Consider the following 21,994-nt stretch of genomic DNA (forward strand, 5'->3'; position numbering starts at 1 on the left):
GGGGCTTTTCACACCTGTGAATACACATCACCCCCCTCCTATCGACGGATCTCACACCTACTTGGGATATCACACCTCGAACAAAGGGAGGCGGGACTTAGCTCATTTGCATAATTGGGGGAGGTGTGACCTGCGACTTTGTTATGCATACTAATGTGATTGAAACAGTATCATTATTACTACTTACAGGTGCAGGACTGATGGCAGAGCCTTCTCTCTCTGGAGCTGTGGATCACAGAGAGTGGACCCTGACTGCAGGGAGACTGAACCACAGAGAGAGTGACGTTGTGGTATCTCTTATCAGCTGTTCCATCATCTCTTTATATTCCAGCAGGAGGGGGCAGAAATGTGTGGATATGCTGATGTCACCAACATCATAAGAACTATAGGAACAACACAATATATTCCATCGGAGCTGGCCAATGTGTGCATCACCTGGCTTTCCCTGGAGAATGTCAGTAGTTGGTGGTGCACCATAATGTAGCACTATACTACATCAAAAAGTTCCCAAATAACTGGGAGATTATTTTAGATGATTAAACAAAGTCCAACTTTACAGCACCAGTTTGAAGGTTACCAGCCTGTAACGGAGGTGATCTCTTGGCCCATAGATCTCGGCCTCCGTTAAGGGTAATATAGCACTAAAAACATTGCACAGGAAGCAGGGGAATATATGTAATTTATGTAACTAGTTTGTCTGTCTCTGTTTCGTGGCTTTATTCTGAAAAGTGTTCCCCTTTCCCCATGTCTGTTGCTGATTGTGTGCACCTAGTGCCCTGTGTTGTCTCCTCCCCCCCCCCACCTGTGTCTAATTGCTCCCCCCTCACCTGTGTCTTGTTAGTCTTTGTGTGTATTTAGGTGCTGTTTTCTTTTTAGGCTGCGAGTGTGGTGTGAGATCCTTGTGGCTGCAGGCTGTGTTCAGGGAGAAACTGAGGTTACCTACTGTAACCCCAGCTTCTATGAGTAAATGGGCGCAGCCCTCTAAGGCTATCGCTATTGGGTAATCCCCCTGCGCCCCCGCGCAGCACTGAAACACTTGTAGTCCACGCCCACCCGCAAGGTGGGCCCCACCCTCGGGCCTCCTTCCGGTATAAATAGGAAGGAGGCCCGGCAATCTGCTGCCATACCAAATAACTTTTCTTCAGCTATTCGTAGAGCCAGTGGGGCCCAGCGCTTAGAGGGCTGCGCCATTTACTCATAGAAGCTGGGGTTACAGTAGGTAACCTCAGTTCTATTTCGTATATGGCTTCGCCCTCTAAGGCTATCGCTATTGGGTTAAGGGCGAAGCATGATGTAGTCTGCGCCCCACTGGGTCCGCCCGGCACTAGAAGCACAGACACACCTGCTAAATAACACTCCATGCCTGTTGTGCCATGTGTAGTGGCGCATCACCGTCCCTGGAACATAGCAAAACATGCCTATCTTCCCAACGGTGTGATAGGCATGAATAGAACAATACATACCGGCCGCTGTGAGAAAGTAGAGACGAAGGTCCCACCTTGCGCAGCGATAATAGAGGGGGAACAGCAGCTCTCTGCGTGTCAGACAGGTAGGAGAGCGCCCAGCTGGATCCCTGACGTCACTCACTCTGACCAGGCACTCCGTACAAAGTGTGTCAGAGGAAAAAAGAACATCCCTCCTATAAGAGGGGAAAAGGGCCGCTCTCCGCGTGCCGAGAGGCAGGAGAGAGGCGGACAGCTGGCTCCCTGACGTCCCTCACTCCGACAGGACACCCAGTACAGGGTGTGTCAGAGAGGAATGGGAGACATCCCTCAAATAAAAATGAATAAACGAACAGGGGGAAGACCAAGATGCAGCCGTGCAAATATCTTCCACTCCACATTCCTCCGTGCAAAGCCGTGGAGGAGGAAATTCCTCTGGTGGAGTGCGCATTGATGTTCTCCGGGGGCTCCACCCCAGAGGAGACATATGCCTGTGACACAGCCTTACACAACCTGTGTGACAGCCGCTGTGCAGACAGAGGTTGCCCGATCGAGCGCTCTCTATAGTGCACAAACAGGCGCTGAGAATGGCGCAAGGCAGCCGTGCGCGCCACATAGCAAGACAGCGCGCGCACAGGACAGAGGAGATTTAGAAAAATAGGGGGTAAAAACCGCGCAAGACACTGTTCCTGGGATGACAGGAGTGTTTCTTGTATCCCATGGAACTGCTGGGGGGAGAGGCTTCTCTGTGAAGTGCCGTAATGGTCTTCATGGTGACGAGCCACGCCATCGCCGCCGCTGCCCGTGAGGCAAAGGGGCTGCGAGGGAGTTTCCACACGCTGCCTTTCACTCCGTCTCTCCTCATGAGGCGCGTACACGCCCAGGGGATGAGAGGTGTGTGCATGCTGTCCACACGAGGCGTTATAACGGTGCTCGTGGTTATTATGACCGTGTGTAGGAGGCATATCTGGGACAGAGGAATGCCTCGAGTTCTGCAGTTTATAAACCAATAGGTTAAAACAGCAGGCTTCTGCAGCGAATGAACCACCTCTGGAGTGTCCCCCTGTTGGAAGAGACTCAGGGGGATCATCACGTGACCAGCTGACGCCAACGCCGAGCAGCTGCGTCACGCAGAGGGCTGTGTGGGTTGTGACACGCCGGAGGAGAGCTGTCAGTTCTTCCCCTCGCTGCCGCGAGATTCGCGCTCTCATGCTGGCTGAGTTTAACTCCACTCCCAGATAAACGATTGTCTGAGAGGGAAGAGGACAGCTCTTCTTCCAATTTATTATGAAACCCAGGCTTTGACAGATGCGATACGAGATGTACCGTCTGTAAAGCGACTTCCTCCCTGGGGCGAGCCAGCAAATAGCAGGTCGTCCAGAGGAAACACACTCTCATCCCTCCTCTGTGTAGTGGCTCCAGCCTTCTCTACACAAATGCGAGGAGCCAGGAAATATCCGAACGGCAGACGATTGTCTGGTCTGATATTCCCTGAATGAAAAACGCAGGAATTTCCTGTGTTTCGGGATGATGGGTACGTGGAAGTATGCATCCTTCAGGTGGAAGTGAACCAGTCTTCCTGGTGAAAACATTCCAGCAACTGTTTGATCGTCAGCATGTGGAATACTGACAGATCGAGGATGTCTCATTCCCCCAGTCTTTTTCGGGATTAGAAAAATAACGGGAGTGAAAACCCCTGATTTTCCTCCCTTTGAGGAACCCTGGAAATATCCTCTTTCAACAGGAGTTCCAGCAGCTCGGATTGGAGCGCAAGACATAGCTTCTGGGAGGACAGGAGTGTTTCCTGTATCCCATTGAACTGTGGGGGGGGGGGAGAGGCGAACTGCAGGACGTATCCTCTGCTGATCAGCCTGCTCATCCATCTTTCCATCAGACACACGCGCTGCCACTCTGAGAAACACTCTAAGAGCGAGCGCACATGCTCGAGATGTTCTGTGGTCGTCATGGCAACGAGCCACGCCAGGGAGTCTCCACACGCTGCGTTTCACTCCGGCTCTCATCATGAGGCGTGTACACGCTCAGGGGATGAATGGAGGTCTGTGCAGTGCTGCCCACACGAGGCGTTATAACAGCGCTCATGGGTTTATTATGACCGTGTGTATGGAGGCGTATCTCGGACAGAGGAATGCCGCGAGCTCTGCAGGTTATTAACCGATAGGTTAAAACCAGCAGGCTTCTTGCAGCGAGACCTGGCGCCGTGGCGCTGCGGGCGCTGCCGCTGGGGGCACTCAGCCTGGAATACTGCTCATTCCCCCGTTCTGGCTTCTCTGTGATGCCATTGCCCTCGCCGCCACTGTGAGGCGAAAGGGCTGCGAGGAAGCCTCCACACGCTGCGTTTCACTCCGACTCTCATCATGAGGCGCGTACACGCTCAGGGGATGGATGGAGGTGTGTGCAGTGCTGCCCACATGAGGCGTTAAATAACGGCGCTCATGGGTTTATTAAGGCCGTGTGTACGAGGCGTATTTTGGACAGAGGGATGCCGCGAGCTCTGCAGGTTATTAACCGAGGTTAAAACGGGCAGGCTTCTGCAGCGAGCCCTGCTGGTAATCAACAGATTAGTGGCAGCCGGCTTAATTAGCGAGCTCTGCAGTTAATTAACCGATAGGTTAAAACCAGCAGGCTTCTGCAGCGAGCCCTTGCGCTGCGGGCGCTTCCGCTGGGGGCACTCAGCCTGGAATACTGCTCATTCCCCCGTTCTGGCTTCTCTGTGATGTGCTGTAATGGTCGTCATGGTGACGAGCCACGCCATTGCCCTCGCCGCCGCTGCCCGTGAGGCGAAAGGGCTGCGAGGAAACCTCCACACGCTGCGTTTCACTCCGGCTGTCATCATGAGGCGTGTACAGGCTCAGGGGATGAGTGGAGGTGTGTGCAGTGCTGTCCACATGAGGCGTTATACCGGCGCTCATGGGTTATGACCGTGTGTAGGAGGCGTATCTCGGACAGAGGAATGCCGCGAGCTCTGCAGGTTTATTAACCGATAGGTTAAAACCAGCAGGCTTCTGCAGGGAGCCCTGCTGTCTACTTAATCAACAGATTAGTGGCAGCCGGCTTAATTACCGGCTCCGCTTCCTCGGAGGCTCCCGCGGAGCAGACCAGGAGCGGGGGAGCTTCACTCCCCTTTGACTCGCCGCCGGGAGACCCTGTCTCTGGGGTGGCGGGGGAGCGGAGACGTGGGACGGAGCCCCTGCAGCCGCCGGGGCGGTTGCTGTGGGCGTCTCTCCGCTTGCGGCCTCCTGTGGCCGGCGTGGACGCCGCGGCTGCTGCGGGCGTTGGTGCTGCTGTGGCAGATCAGCCGACTGGAGCCAGCTGTACATGCTGGCGAATGCCGTCCACCTGTTCCGCGGCCGTCTTCATGGACTCCACCATGGCGTGGAACTGGGGTCCGAACAGCCCATCCGGGCTGATTGGAGTGTCCACTGTCCAGTAGCACTTTTCTGGCCGTCTCCGTAACAGACTCCGCCGCGCTGTGGTGACGGAGAGGGGGAAAGCATGTTCGGCAGCCAAGCTGGCACCCTGCTCCGACTCTGTCTCCCCCGTCCGGGGGAGAGGAGGGAGGGGAGAACCGAACGGTGAACCGTGGAGGGAGGCGGGGCATTGCCCTCGCCGCCGCTGCCCGTGAGGCGAAAGGGCTGTGAGGAAACCTCCACACGCTGCGTTTCACTCCGGCTGTCATCATGAGGCGTGTACAGGCTCAGGGGATGAGTGGAGGTGTGTGCAGTGCTGTCCACATGAGCCGTTATACCGGCGCTCATGGGTTATGACCATGTGTAGGAGGCGTATCTCGGACAGAGGAATGCCGCGAGCTCTGCAGGTTTATTAACCGATAGGTTAAAACCAGCAGGCTTCTGCAGGGAGCCCTGCTGTCTACTTAATCAACAGATTAGTGGCAGCCGGCTTAATTACCGGCTCCGCTTCCTCGGAGGCTCTCGCGGAGCCGACCAGGAGCGGGGGAGCCTCACTCCCATTTGACTCGCCGCCGGGAGACCCTGTCTCTGGGGTGGCGCGGGAGCGGAGACGTGGGACGGAGCCCCTGCAGCCGCCGGGGGGATTGCTGTGGTCGTCTCTCCGCTTGCGGCCTCCTATGGCCGGCGTGGACGCCGCGGCTGCTGCGGGCGTTGGTGCCGCTGTGGCAGCTCAGCCGACTGGAGCCAGCTGTACATGCTGGCGAATGCCGTCCACTTGTTCCGCGGCCGTCTTCATGGACTCCACCATGGCGTGGAACTGGGGTCCGAACAGCCCGTCCGGGCTGATTGGAGCGTCCAGTAGCATTTTTCTGGCCGTCTCCGTAACAGATGCCGCCGCGCTGTGGTGACGGAGAGGGGGAAAGCATGTTCGGCCGCCAAGCTGGCACCCTGCTCCGACTCTGTCTCCCCCGTCCGGGGGAGAGGAGGGAGGGGAGAACCGAACGGTGAACCGTGGAGGGAGGCGGCGCAGGAGTTGCTTCGGACTCCTGCCCGGCACTCTGCCCCAGGGACACGAGGGCCCGTCCGCGGGCTCGTAAGCCTGGACGGGCCAATCGTCCTCCTCGGCCACAGCAGCAAGAGTGTCCGCTCTCCGCTTCCTGTCGCCCGAGGGGAGACGAGCGCAGTGCATGCTACCTGCTGGTTTAGAGCCGCGTACGCGTGCTCTGACCCCCGGCAGGATTCGCATACTGCTTTTATCTCTGCAGGTCATAACTCATTATGAACCCAGAGCCACATGAGGCACAACCACGGACGCAGTTGTTGCTCATGATGATTCTCAATTGCTGTGCTTCAGTAACTGTGCTGGTTTGCTGAAAAAAAGAGGGAGCAGATTGCCGGGCCTCCTTCCTATTTATACCGGAAGGAGGCCCGAGGGTGGGGCCCACCTTGCGGGTGGGCGTGGACTACAAGTGTTTCAGTGCTGCGCGGGGGCGCAGGGGGATTACCCAATAGCGATAGCCTTAGAGGGCGAAGCCATATACGAAATGGAACAGCAGGATTGAGGCTGTGTCTCATGTGTTCATGATTTAATAAATGCCCACACTGGGTTGTATTTTGGACGTTCTGTCTCTGCCTCCTTGCTTGGTCGGGCCGCTCAACGGTCAGCTTCACACAGCCCAATACATTACTGTTATCAGTTATGACCTGGAGCATTAGCTCACTGTTACAATCCGAGATCTAATGGAAGATGGATGACCGCTTGGCCCAAAACTGTTAGTTGCTAGTGGCCATAGAAATAATAAGAGATTCAAGGTGGAAGTCAGGTGATAATAATCAAACAGACACAGAACTTTGATCCAGCAGACCACTGTTCGTGTTCCGTGTGAAAACAAAAGCAAATTTAGTGCAGTGCTTATTTACATTTTGGGCCAAACTAAATACACATACTCAACCCATTTAACTTGATTTACTTCTGTACACAACTTAAGATATGAACGTAATGATCAAAACCAAAAATATGATCCTTTCCTAAACATAAAGTTAACTTTTAAAAAAAAGTTTTCCACATCCCAGGTTGATATAGGTGCAGTTAGCCCTGTCTGAAGCGGAATAATGAAAGTGATAAATGGCCGTTTACTGGTGGATAATATTCAAAATGGGTGCTTTAAAGTGTCATGCTGTGTCTCAAATCGCCTTCTGTACTTACATGTGCTGTTTTGAGTGCAGAAGTGCGGCCCAATGCTTAGTTTGGTATAATGTGTGGAACGCTGAAGCCTCTGCTCATTTCATTGGGTTGATGGACCTGTCTAAGATGATTTGGTCGTCTGTTCGTTTGCCCTTATTGTTGCTAACTAGCTAACAGGGGCCATTGTCACTTCCTCTGAGGGCCAAAGCTGCCGTGCGAGTTTTTAATCACTAATACACGATCAAAATCCATGGACTGCGAGTGTCCACGATGTAAAACATGGCAGTGTTCTAAGGAAAGTGTCAGAATTGAGACACAGGATCATTTTATGAGCTGTTTCACTTCCTCCCAAGGATTTAAACCAATAGAAATAACAAAAGCAAAGATTATAAACAAACACAGTGATATACTGTAAAGTGAGTCTGTTTACGTTATGAAAATGCTGTGTATTTAAAATGTCATACTTCCGTATTGGAACATACAGTAGCCTCTCTGAAATGCATGTGTCCTAAAAGACAATAATGAATCCTCCCTTTGAGTTTAAAGAACCATGGAGGCTGCTCAGTCATGTAAAGGCAGGACTACTAACAAGTCAAACCAAAGGAGAGGAATGTGTGATGATCCCACAGGAACCTAACACGCAGGTCGGAAGGTAAAACTGGTGAACAAAGACATCAGTTCTGCTGTGAGGAGGCAACCAAGAAAAGAGAACTGTACAAAGGAACAGAATATTGCGTGTGATATCACATCAGTGTTCTCAAACAATACAAACGCCATTGAACAGGACGAAAAAGATGACAGTCAGTTTAGTTTGTAAACAATTTAATAAGACTAGAGACAAACAGTGTTACTAGATTTACACATATAATTAGAGTGACGTTTTAACAAAAAAATGAAATGAAAAAAATGAAAGTACCATTTTATATATTTTTGTCACCAATCTCTATGTTCAAACGGTGTCAAAAAATAATGTATGATTTATTTATGTAAAATGTGTATACTATGTGTTACTAATTTTATATAGTTCTTGTTAAAATTGGTGAGAAAAAAAATGCCTCTTTTTGCCTTTTTATTTCGCTAAATATCTATCAGAAAAACATTGTTAAATTATAAACAAGAACAAAAATAAATCCCAATTTTCGAATCTTTTTTGTGAAGGACATAAATAAGGTAAAGTGGAGAGAGACGACATGCAGGCTAATATAAAACTACTGATCATATAGAAGTAGTTAACGTCCATTTCACCTGGCATCCATATACTGTATAGAGAACAGAAAACATACAATGAATTCCTTTTTTTGTCATAATGCACAGTACGAAGTGCATAAAGCATGATAAGTATTGGATTGATATACACCACAATAACTGTAATAACCTTACTCCTAATAATAAGAAACAAGCTACTTTGTATGAAAACATCACAAAATGTAAAAACAGAAGAACCATTTCAAACTAGTTAGTAGTTTGGTATTGCACATTTTTTGGACCTTCTTCAAACAACACAATTTAAAATTTTATTTTATGTATGTATACATATATTTGTGTATGTTTTCATGTAAACACACAACTCATATCTAGATTTCAGATTAAAACAGCACAGTTGAATGCATTACTGTGCGTACAAATCAAAGTCCAGCCTAAGACGTAACAGTTTACTATAAATATGGTATGGATATATCACAGTAAGATAAAACAACAATATCACAAGGAAACATTTTATATATATATATATGTGTGGTCACATGATGCTCAGCCTCCTCCTCATTGTCCCTGTGTCATCACTGGTTTCTGCAAACAGAGAGAGACCAGGCAGAAGTTGATTGGCTGTTTGATCATTACATTCTCTAACATTGCTGCTTTGATTGGGTTAATGAATGTATTATTATTAGCCATAACATGATTCAGAGAAACTGAGATACAAATACAACAGAAAACTACAAAGCATTAGAAACCTGTTGACGACCTCTGAATCATTGTGTGAAATGTGAGGGTTGTGAATGGTTACTCAGGCTAAAGAAAAGAAACGAACAGGAAATGATATTAAAGGTGGGGTAGGTAATTCACTTCAGAAACACTTTTTGTTATATTCCATGGAATGCTCTTAACATCCCGATAGCAATGAATATTATTAAATGCTTTGACAATAAATACATAAAAACATTTCATCTGTGGAAGCCGTGGCACTGCAAAAAGCACGACCAATCATCTGAGCCGGCCCGGCTAAAATAAATGGATGGCCTACCATCAGCCTTCCATCTGTGCATACTTTCAAATTCTAGCGCACTCGAGCTGGTTTCTCCATTCTTACCTATAAGATCACATTACAGGGGTAATCAACCCCATCTATTGTTTCATAATAAAATAACTCGAATGTGCAGAGAGGTCTGTGGAGCATTGATTCTGAGCTTCAGTCAATGTCAATCACTTCAAGCATGTCACTGATTCTTGATCGGGACCCCTTGACGTCACTTTTCAATTTACAGGGTATTTCTGAAGACTTCAAAGCGTGGTTAATGTTGTGAATTAAAATAAAACTACTCGGTCAAGTTAAACTTTGTCGCTCATTATACTGTCATCTGGCTTCTTTTAATCCAATCATACATGTGACGGCCACAGGATGCAGCTTGTGAGGCCAATAGAGGGGTCGGCACTTCTGCCGTTTTGTGTTGGGAGTGAGAATGAGTTCAAATTAAATCAAAACCCTCATTTAAAAGTGAACTATAGCTGTGTATTTGTCCTTGATTGTTGGAATGTAGACAACAGCTTTTAATTAATTATTGCATTTGGCTCCCTCAAACGTATTGAATAATAGTTAAATAATTGTTTTGAACAGGATGCACCTGATATTTATAATGCATGCTGTCATTCAGGTGTTCATTGTTATTTCTTGGCAGTTTTCAGAATTCTTGGCGGTCCCAACCATGACAGATCAGACAGATCTGTGGGATGCAACATGTGTTTTAAATAATCATAAAAACACGAGGGTCATACTAATTGTTTCCCCCCTAATCTACTATTACCTGGGATGGTTGTTAAATGTTTTGGTATTATTCATGCAATGCATGAAATCATACTTATAGGTAAATAAAAGACATCTTTAAAAGAAAACATCCAGAATAGAGTTGGCTCAGTGATCATACTTTTTCTGTAAAGTGAGAATTGCACAGAATTTGTAAGTTTGATTAAGACAGAGGAATCAACAATAGAAGAAAATGCAATTAATTAAAAGGATCAGAGAGCCTGATTAGAAACCAAACACCAGATAATCCAACAGTAGAAGTCAAAGCCCAGTTTAACCAGTAAATGAAGAGTTCATTTCCAACAATAAATCCATTTGATAATAACAAGATCTATTAGGATAGCGGACATTTTTTGAAAATACACCTATGTGCCTTTTTGGCAAGAGAAAATATCAATACACTTTTACGTTTGATTGTCTGTTAAACATTAGGATACAGCTAGCAGCCAGTTACCTTAGCTATTTGTTTATTTAACAACTTCTTAAGGGCTGGTGTGCAGAGGTTTAACCTTCAGGAGAAGCCAGGCGAGCTGTTAGACGCTGTCTCCGGAGTCTCTATGCTCCGCTGAGCTAAAGGCTTCTTGGCTCTACAGTAGCTATCTAATTAACATTCAGACATGACAGTTGATTAATCTTCCTGTGTTACTCTTGGCAAGAACATGAGTAAGATCATTTGCCCAAAAAGTCCAACCTTGAATGATCAATATCTCTTTAAAAGAAATGGTACACCATTTTGTTGTTGTTGTTATAAATACTTTTGTCAGTATAGATGATTTATATAGCTATATCATGTTGGAACTGAACTCTTCACTGCACCATATGGGGGGCCATACCGCACAGGTAGCCTTGGTTTGGGGCTTAGCCACGGGGTTCCTCTGTGTCAGGGAGCCCCTGTAGAGGGAGTTCCTCACAAACCTCTCCACCTGGCCTGGAGACACACAGCAACTACATGTACATCCACAATCTACTGTTAGCACAGTTACAAAGCTACATTGTGGTTTTCTATGTAATTTTGCGACAAACCTGAAACTATAAGATAACGGATGAGGAAAACATGATTGGAAAGGCATCATTTTGAATGTGAATTTGAGGCATTCAGTCTCATCGCAACATCAATACTTTCCAAATGTCCAAGTACAGCTTCCCAGTAGCAAACGCTTACTATAATATAACACGTGTTTTATACAACCGCTATTCTATCTCCACACATACTTCCATTATAACATGCCGGTGGGAATTCTGCATGGGTAGAAGTTGAATATGTGAAATACAGCTGGGAACATTACAACTGCAGTACAATAGGACACAGTGTTTATCAGCTTGCAAAATAGATCATCATGTTCTGTGAGTTTAACAAGGTTAAGATGTTTGGAGTCAGGCGGCCCTGGGGATCATGCTCCAGCGTTCTTACTTGTGGGAACGTGGTGGGAAAGTCTTCTCACTTGGACCGGGATAGCAGACTAGAAGACACAAAGAGGGAAACAAAAAGAAGAGATCTAAAGTCAGAATGTGGGAAATATATGGCCTATCATTCAGTTTGGCCCCTTGGAGGCGAGAAACATTATCAAAGACAGATTATCTTATTGCTTGATTTGAATCTATAAGGGTGGGGCCACAGATGGGAGCCATACTCAAATTCACTTATTAGGCTTGTTTGATATAGGCTGCAGCTTGCCTCAAATTAAACAAAAGTAGCAAATTGCAGTCAGAGCTCAGAGTGTTTGACCTGACGTGTGAAGGCAGAGTATCTGTACCATTGTATGCAGTAGAAATCCTACCGCTGAGATGAACATGATTAACAGCTATCAGTATACATTTAAGTGTGACACAATTTCCTGACTGAATACTTAATAAATATAATACGTTATAAATAACTTTAATGTGCAAGAACAATTGACCCTTCAAAACATTTCCATTAGGAGAAATGCGCTGCACTTTAAAAAACAATGCAAATATAAATACACTAATGTGACAAAAACACGCAAATTAAGAAACATCTTCGTCAAATTCAGGAAACATGCGCAGCGTTTACTAAAATCTGCAAATACAAACGGAGACGAGGGGGACACTAAAAAGTGACGCACACAGCTCTGAGACCAGGGGCCTCATTTCTAACGCCGTGCGTAGGATTCACGTGGGAAGGTTGCTTACGAAGCACAAAGCAAAAAAATAGGTACAGAAATTTTCCGACATTTTCCGATTCACCGAACATTGCGTACCGGTGAGGGAAGTGCGTACGGCACGTCCTACGCCGGTTTCCGTTTATAAATCACAATCGACTCGAAATGCGGTGCAGCTTTTGCGGGCTTCACGTAGCGCCCATATTTGCCTATAAATAGTCAAAGAAACGCCCATTCATTCATTCATTTTGACTGACTGCATGGAGAAGATCGCAGGAAATGATGACAGAACAGCTAAAAAAAGACATCTCACACCGTGTCAGATTTTGGTTATTTTGGGGAGGTCGAGATAAATCATATTGTTTGGTGGATGCAGTTTGAACAGAGTAGCAGCATGGAGGTCGGATCGTCACCAAAATAAATAAATAAGTGGTCCAAAAAAGGTTAATGACAAAATAAATACACATAGCCTTTTTACCGGGGACAGGAGACACTCCCTTGATGAGAAACTTCATATATGATAAATGAGAGGTAACATTTTATTTATGGTATTATTTCCACATATTTCTCTCCATTCTTCCTTCTGCCAAAGGTGTCGCAGTTTCTCGTCTCTCCCGTGTTTGTGCTTAGTGCGTACGCATGGATTAGAGTTTGCGTGGAGGACCGCACGTTTTCCCGTCAAGTTAGTATTTTATAAATTGCAAACATTGCGTAGAAACTGGCGTACGCCATTTTTTCAGCGTATATCCCTTTTTAAAAGAGGCCCCAGGGGACACTAGTAATGGAAATTATCTTATGGCTCCGTTCCTTTCCGAGAGCCTTTCAAGAGAGCCTTTCAAAAGAGCCGTTTTTTTTTTTACGGGGCGGGGTTAATAGGTTTATCTGCAAAATAATCACCAGGATAAAAAGATTGACTGTATTGCCAGAAATCTACTTTTACTCACAGAAAATGTATAACTTGCATCTCGCCAGGCAAACTGCTTCTCAAGCAGCATGCGTTATGCCATCATCTATGGAACATTTTCATTCAGGAAAGCAAGTTCCTTTAACACTTGAACCGCAATCGGGTCAATTTGACCCACAGCTGTTTTTTTATTGTATGTCACCTTTTTTCAATAAAATATTAAAGTCTCCCAGTCCGTGACTTTTCCTGAAAGTGTGTTATTTAGCACCCTCTGTTGTAAATTTTTTTCAATATGAAGTCAGATTGAAGAAATCGCCAAAAAATTGCCATTTATACCTATTTCCGCCAGCGGGTCATATTGACCCCACCCCTTTTTGCACTATTGATTTTGCGTGTAAACATAAACATGACGTATTGCTATAGCAGACCCGGCGCCAGAACAAATCTAAAGGGAGGGCATATGATTTTCATGGGAGGGCACACAAAACTGCTGTGGGCCTGCGGCACAATATATATCGAACAGCAAGGCCAACGGCTTTGCGCAAAGACGCACACTTATCGCAAATACATACACAAATAAAGGGAAACATAGAAACCACTTTTGAAACATTGCGTGCGCGGCAGCACAAACACTGGTATATCACGAGCAAGGCACACTGGTTTAGGATGGCAGTTTCCTCATCGTTGCACTTGGAGAGAAATAGTAGAGACGGAGACGATGAACTGCTGTTAGTTCTATTATGGCATTTTGCATGTCGTGAGAGGTGTATGTTGCTGTGGGGAATGCTTTCCATTATTTTGGCCAAATCTGCATCTTTGTGCAGCGTATACTCAAACAGCGATAGGAAGAGCCCAGTGCCTAACTCGGACATGCTGTGGAGTGAATCGTGGTCACCTCTGACGGTACGTCTACACTACAGGCATCAAAAAATGCCCCAAAATGCTTTCAACGCTTCTTCTACGTCACCCCATTCACTTGAATGGGGTGACGTAGAAGATTTTGAATCTTCGCCGAACTGCATTGTGGGGAGCATGGCATGGCTTTGCAAGCATCACAAGCATCTATCGGCATCAAAAGTTGAACAATGTTCAACTTTTGAGGCTCGATGCTTGGCATCAGCCAATGAAATCCCGTTTATGCAAATCCCGCCAGTGCAAGCGCAGCCAATCAAACCGCGTGCAAGCTGGGAGAGCCAGACCGCAGTTCATTTCCTCATATTCCAAACGAGATATTACGGTAGCAAATCACCCGGTTCTTTACGACCGGAACTATTTACCGGGATACAAACCGGAGGAACCAGGCATGGAGGGAGGTGGCAGAGACAGTTGGTGAAACTGATCGTTTTTTCGCCTGTTTGGAGAGTTTATATCCAGTTTATTTCGTTTTAAAATTGCTATTGCTTTGTATGTCGGGGGCGGGAGATTCATGTGATTGGTTGCTCGCAAAAAATCCCCAAGCTTCAGACACGCCCAGCTCCAAGATTTTTTCATGCCTGTAGTGTAGACGGGCCGTGCGAGGGAGTTGGTTGACAGCTAAAAAAGCTAATATCAACGACAGCTGAGACGTAATAACGGTTCCGTGCCAGCTGATCTGCACCAAAGTACTAATTTCCTTATTTGTTTCCTCGCGTATCCGTCTCTCTCTCCACAAACTCTAACATGAAGTGTGTTCTTTTGATGCGGCATGCCTTAGCAGTCCTTTATCAGTCTGTAATGCGTGTTTGTCGCAAAAACCTTTGACAGTAAAAGCCACATCAGATGAAGACGTATTTACTAATGCTGTCAAAATTATCGATAGCAACAGTCTGTAGTGAAGGAGCGTGCTCACGGGAGACTGCTTGCGCTGCGCTCCGCATCAAACAGCTGTTTGCTCTTCACCCAACAACGACAACCGCCTCACGAAACACGCTTCCATGCCAGCGGGCCATTTATAATGTCGAGCCCTGTTAATATCATATAAAAAGCTGAGAGTCCACAGATTCTATTTGTATATGTTTCATCCCTGTGCGATCAAAACTCACCATTCAATAAAAGAACATTTTACCTCGAAAATCAATGCATTCTAATAGCGGGTCAATTTGACCCGGTGGCGGTTTTAGGTATACAAAAACCTCTGGCGGTTCTAGTATTAAAGGCGAGTGGATTTGTGGCAGGCAGTGAACCAAGCCTGATGAAACCAATCACCTAAATAAAATTCAAGACTGCCTCAAGGACTTAAAAACGTGGATGACCTTAAACTTTTTTATGTTAAACACGGCTAAAACTGAAGTTATTGTACTCGGCCCAAAGAATCTACGAAACAAACTATCTAAAGATATACTAATTATGGATGGCATTAATTTGGCCTCCAGTGAGACTGTAAGGAATCTTGGTGTTATATTTGATCAGGATTTATCTTTTAACGCCCACATAAAAACAATCTCAAGGACCACCTTCTTCCATCTACGCAACATTGCAAAAATGAGGCATGTCTTGCCTCAAAACGATGCAGAGAAACTAGTCCATGCATTTGTTGCTTCAAGGCTGGATTATTGTAACTCCTTATTATCAGAGTGTACCAAGAAGTCAGTTAAGTCGCTTCAGCTGATTCAAAAGGCTGCAGCTCGTGTACTAACCAGAGTTAGGAAAAGGGATCACATTACTCCTGTTCTGGCTGCCTTACACTGGCTCCCTATAGAACACAGGATAGAATTTAAAATTCTTCTTCTCGCCTACAAAGCCCTTAATGGGCAGGCGCCATCTTGCCTTAAAGTGGACCTATCATGCTATATTTGAATAATATATACTTTTTATTTTTCAAAATACCAAACAGATCATGCATTTTAGCCATTCCTCATTTCGCTCAATTTAACACTGTCTTTGCATGGGCTGATTCTGTGAGAACAGCACCATCTACAGGCCTGGCATATGTACTACAGTGTCTCCAGCGCTTTCGAACGGCAATGTCCGTGGCTGTCTCCTCCTGATTGGTGGAGTTGGCCCAATAGCCGTAGCGCCACTTCTGTGACGTCATAGAAGTGTTCAAATCTGGATCAGTCTGTATCAGATCCGTTACAGCCCCTTTTTAAGAGATTTGGTTATGGAGGAAAATAGAGAGGGTTGTGTTTTCTGACACTTGGTGAGTTCCCTGGAACACCGGGGACACATATTCATGTATAAAAGACGTACAAAAGTGCATTTTGCATGATAGGCCACCTTTAAAGAACTCATTATACCCTACTGTCCTACGAGGGCACTGCGTTCCAAGAATGCAGGGTTGTTGGTTGTTCCTAGAGTCTCTAAAAGTACAATGGGAGCCAGAGCCTTTTCTTATCAAGCTCCACATTTGTGGAATCAGCTTCCAGTTTGTGTTTGGGCGGCAGACAGCCTATCCGTTTTTAACACTAGAACCGCCAGAGGTCGCTGTATACCTAAAACCGCCAACGGGTAAAATGTACCCGCTATTGATTTGCAAAGTAAAATGTTATTTTATTTATCAAACAGAACAATGAGTTTTGATCGCACAGAGATTACTTTTATACCAATAGAATCTGTGAACTCTCAGCTTTTCAGATGACATAGTTTGTGCAGATAGCATGAAGTATAAAATATCGCTACAAGTGCTGATTTAAACGCTTGGTGTTAGACTTGTGTATTGTTTAGGTACAAATCTCTCAATCTCTCTCTATTTATAACTATCTATCAATCCATCTGTAATGTTCTGTTCTATGGACATATAATTGTCTACATAAACAGACGACGCAGACTACTTCTCTCATTCCGAGTGTCCATCTTTATTCAACTGGCACGTAACCTGCACACATGCATTACATCCTCAACGTGAGCTCAGTCATCCAAGATCTTGTATTCTCCAAGATGTTACACTATCTATAACTATATATCTATCTCTCTCTTTCTCTATCTATCTATCAATATATCTATCTATATATCTCTCTATATCTATCTCTCTATCTATAAGGAACCGCAGTAGACAAAAGGCGTTGCTATAGCAACACGTCATGTTTACGCTGAATTTTCTATGAGGTAAATATTACCCGCTGGCGGATATGGGTATAAATGGCAATTTATTTGGCGATTTTTTCAATCTGACCTGCTATTGATAATTTTTACCAACAGAGGGTGCTATATAAGACACTTTCAGGAAAAGTCACGGACTGGGAGACTTTAATATGTTATGGAAAAAAAGTTACATACAATAAAAAAACAGCTGCGGGTTAAATTGACCCGTTGGAGGTTCTTGTGTTAAGAGTGGGCTTAAGACCTTCATTTTTGACAAAGCTTACGGCCCGTCCACACACAGGCATGAAAAAAATCTTTCAAAGCTTCGCCCATTCACCTGAATGGGGTGACGTAGAAGATTTTTAATCTTCGCCGAACTGCATTGTGGGGAGCGGAGCATGGCTTTGCAAGCATCGTGAGCATCAAAAGTTGAGCAATGTTCAACTTTTGATGCTCCCAATGCTTGCGAAGCTGGCATCAGCCAATCAAATCCCGTTTATGCAAATCCCGCAAGTACAAGCGCTAGCCAATCAAACCGCGTGGAAGCTGGGAGAGCCAGACCGCAGTTCATTTCCTCATTATTACAAATTACAAATTACGGTAGCAAATCACCCGGTTCTTTACGACCAGAACTATTTTACCGGAATACAAACCGGAGGAACCAGGCATGGAGGGAGGTGGCAGAGACAGTGGGTGAAACTGGTAGTTTTTCGCCTGTTTGGGGAGTTTATATCCAGTTTACTTCGTTTTAACATTGCTATTGCTTTGTATGTCGGGGGCGGGAGATTCATGTGATTGGTTATTGGTCGCGTTGCTCGCAAAAAATTGCCTAGCTTCAGACACGCCCAGCATCAAGATTTTCAAGATTTCTTTCATGCCTGTGTGTGGACGGGCCGTTATTGTGATAAAATGATCTAATAAGAGTGCATTGACGTAGATACGTTGTGCCTCTTCACCTATACATTTTAGTTCTTACTCTTTCACTTAAATCCTAAAAACTTAGATCTTATATTTAAAACTTTATCCAAACTTTTCCCCTCTCTGACCTCTCGAGGTTCTATTAGAGGGTATCAGGCTGCAGAGAGGCCTATTCCGGCCGGGGAGTATGGAACGTAGCCACAGACCTACTGCTATACCCCACACCAATTCCAATTCAGGTTCCAGTGGGGACCTCTTAGACACGTTAGTTTAGCTGCTATAGGCTTGGACTGTCGGGGGGGAACCTTACTTCGTATTTCTGTCTGTTTGTACCTGTGTACTCTCATGTTCCGATTAACCCAGCTTCCCCCAAATCTCTTTTTTGTGTCCATATATACGCCGGGATCGTGAGTCGAGGCTAATCCTGTTGCTGTTTTCGTGTGTCCTGGATCCTCTATCCTGAGTTCTGGATCTGAGTCCTGGACTTCGAGTAGTGGCTGAACCAGTCTCTGAGGTCCTGCCAGACTCTCATCATACTACTTCCCTGATGGCTCCCACAAGACTGCTGACATCCTTGTGGATTCATCTTCTTATTATAGACACATGCATTTCCAAACATTTGGTCTTTCCAAACATTCGGTCTACCTACGCTGTAAAATGTATTATCTTTTCGATTTACACACGGCATCTATTGCACGTCTGTCCGTCCTGGGAGAGGGATCCCTCCTCTACTGCTCTCCCTGAGGTTTCTCCCATGTTCCCCTTTAAACTGTGGGGTTTTCTCTGGAAGTTTTTCCTTGTACGATGTGAGGGTCTAAGGCATAGGCGGCGTGTGAGGCTCAGGTTTGGGAAGGCTAAATACGTTTTTTTTTATCTGACGCTGCCCGCCTCCGGCGTCTAGAAAAGAGATCAACTCAGTGAAAGCACCGTCTGCTGACCAATCAGAGCTCAGTGTGCGGAGTTTAAATCTATCAAGTCATATTACAGGAGAAAGGAAATACAGTTTAAACTGCTATATGCAGAGAAGACGCCGACGTGTCGCACTTATCATTCATATCACATCATCAATCAGATCATCGATCATATAATATCACAATATTTCCTTATCTGAGTCAGCTTCTCGAGCCGTATCTGGCCGTGCAACACTTACATTGTCACATACTGTATGCAGAAGTATTATTTTAAGCAACACATTAAGTTGACGAATCACTCAAATGTAATTAAAGTCAGATCCCCTCGTGTCTTAGACGGGGCAGTGACAACTGTTGTAGCTTTCAAACACTCTGTAGGTACAACTATGTGTTGTGTTGTATCCTGGATTATATGTTTAAGTCATGGATGTTTAAAGTTAATATTTGTCTAATATTAGTTTACTTTTCATTAATGAAGTATGACGCTGCGCTGTCAATACACCTGTATTGTTTGTGATTGGTCAAATGTAGCTAACCCCGCCCCTTTCACGTGAACGCGCTCTCAGCTGGAGAGAGAAAACCTGGCTTGATTTACGGAATTGATAACCAGCGTCGTAGGACCGCTTAGCGAGATCTCGTTTGTTAGGGTTAGTTAAGATAACTCAAACATATCCAGGGTCTGTTGAACTGGCTTCATAGTACAGGGCACAGGTGGCTGCATCGCAGCGCTAATGTCAAAGACACAAACATTATACATTATATTTTTTATTTTACCAGGATGTAGTGACAAAGATATTTGGGAAGGCTTAGCCTTCCCTAGCCTACAGTACCCACCGCCCCTGGTCTAAGGACAGAGGGTGTCGTATTGTCATACTGATATTCTGACAAATGTAACATTTTTGATATTGGGCTATATAAATAAACATTGATTGATTGAACAATGGAACATAAATACTTATCCTAAAAAGAGTTATTACGTCACAGCGTATACTTCAGCGGAATATCAAAACAACGACCCGGGGTGCAAAACGCATCAATGAAAGCGACCCTCTACCACACAAAACAACACCTGTAAATAACCCTATTTGTGTTCTTTGAAATTGAAAAGGATATTGCATTGTGTTTGTTACTTTCGTTGCAGTTGTATGTCTTAAGTGTAATTTGACATGCTTTCATTTTGAAGGCAAGTTTACGCTGTTGGCAGGAAGTTGTTGTTGCTAGGGAAACAAGAAAAGTTTCACAGTGGGCGGAACTTGTCATAAAATCGGAGATAATAAAACCCACCCATTTAGAGGGAAGATATGATTGGTCAATTGGACTGTCATTTCACATTACTCTCTCGTTCAGTTACTGTAGCTGGGCCCTCTGTGAATTCATAGCTGGACCACCAATCAGCTCCTGTCTTCACAGTAAATCGCAGAGAAGAGCTTCTTTCATTTAACCCTTCAAATTTCAACAGAAACTGATAAGGCAGATTCGAAGGATTTATTTCTTTGGAAATGTTATTTTAAATACAACTAAATCAAGTTATTTTGGTAATACTAATGAAAAATATAACTAAAAAATATTTAAAAATAAAGTAAATATATATATTTTTAATGTTTTTAAATATTATTTTGTAGAATATCTTAGACCTCCAGAGAGGGCCTAGAGGGCCCTGACGGCTCGCTACTGGTGTGAAGTGAACCCTGTGCAGGTACATGCGTAACAATTAAACTATATATATGTCAAATAGAATAGGATGAGCCAAAATCTGAATGTAAAGTTAAATACTGTACATGAATAAAATACTGTTTATTGTAGTGATAACTAAATATGTGGAATGCCAACAGATGGATGCTTAAGGTTACGAAGGCATTCAAGCAGAGTTTAAAACTTGAAATAACTTATCTATATTGTTCTATTCTAGAACAATTAGAATACATATTAGAGTAGATTTAGACTCAGACTTAATATAATAAGTCACAAGTCTATGTTTTATATCTGGCCTTATGGTGAATAATAACATAAATGAGGATCCATGTAAATATGTGGATTTGACGACACTTTCCAATGCTGAATCTCAGTCCTGCACATTCTTGTTGTGGCTCATCTCAAACAAGCCTATAGTGTTGACCAGTAGAATTAAAGCTGCCCTGCTTCCAAAAAGAACTCCCTTATGCATCTTATACATGACAACATAATGGTTTTAAACTGCTTAGACTCAAATAAAAGAAATGTGTTTACCTGTCTTCTTTTGTCCACGGGCATGCCAGCAGCGTTCAGGGCAGCGATCCTGTTCTCTATGTAGGAGACCTGGAGAGAGGAGAGAGTGCACACTATCATCCAACAGATCCAACATGGCCGCTAATCTGATCTCAGCCTCAGTTGTTCCTCACCTCGCTCTGAGCGTTCTGCACGTTGGCAGCTGCCTGAGCTACTTTGTCCTCCAGCTCAACCAGGAGGGCTGTGGAGCCTCTGAAGCCCGCCTGGGACCCGTTCTCCAGGAGGGAAGTCTACAAGAGAAATGGGAGGAAATATTAAAACATAAATAGTGATAGCAAGTAACTGTGGGGTTGGTGGAACACGGGGGACACTGACAACTCAAGAGAGTAGCCTTCATTAACATGCAAAAGTGTAACAGTGTGCTTATGTGCTTTTTCACCGTGATTATAGGCCAATATTTCAGCCATTATTAGATCATTGCAGATATAGAGGAGATAAAGAGATCTGGAATCAGTGTTCAAGGTGGAGCACATTAATTACACTGACAGTGTGGCAGATGTTGCCTCACACATGAAGCCTAAAAGGTTTAACTTTGAGGAATAAAAGCAACCAATGATCTTCAGTTCCAAGGGGCCCATAGAGCCATGGCACTAGAGACATCTGCCAGCTAACCCAGCGAGACATTTTTGGTTCTAAAAACATTCTGAGAATGTTACAGTCATTGTTCTAGGAAGGTTTTCAGCGGGAAGTTTTTGATTGGTTCCCAGAACGTTCATCTGAAAGGTAGGATAACGTTCTCTAAAAACATTCTTAAAATCTTTGGTGATAACATTGTTAGAACATTATGCCCTCCTATTCTTAAA

At 44.9% G+C, this 21,994-nt stretch overlaps 1 protein-coding gene across 4 annotated transcripts in view; it reads right to left on the reverse strand.

Moving 5' to 3' along the window:
* Positions 1 to 7,879: 7,879 nt before the first annotated feature.
* LOC307030345 (melanophilin-like) overlaps positions 7,880 to 21,994 on the reverse strand; it is a 138,074-nt gene continuing 123,959 nt past the window's right edge. Inside the window, exons 12-16 of one of the 4 annotated variants that reach the window (XM_079666693.1) lie at positions 21,305 to 21,421; positions 21,153 to 21,221; positions 11,486 to 11,534; positions 10,908 to 11,002; positions 7,880 to 8,843 (exon numbers count right to left, since the gene is read on the reverse strand). In XM_079666693.1, coding sequence (XP_079522819.1) covers positions 8,817 to 8,843; positions 10,908 to 11,002; positions 11,486 to 11,534; positions 21,153 to 21,221; positions 21,305 to 21,421 — 357 coding nt within the window. In that variant the 3' untranslated portion in view covers positions 7,880 to 8,816. Of the gene's footprint in view, positions 8,844 to 10,907; positions 11,003 to 11,485; positions 11,535 to 21,152; positions 21,222 to 21,304; positions 21,422 to 21,994 lie in introns of those variants that run through there. The other 3 variants (XM_079666694.1, XM_079666697.1, XR_013805628.1) reach the window with 3 other exon arrangements.

This window comes from Notothenia rossii, assembly GCF_949606895.1.
Source record: "Notothenia rossii genome assembly, chromosome: 2".
Lineage (NCBI taxonomy): Eukaryota > Metazoa > Chordata > Actinopteri > Perciformes > Nototheniidae > Notothenia > Notothenia rossii.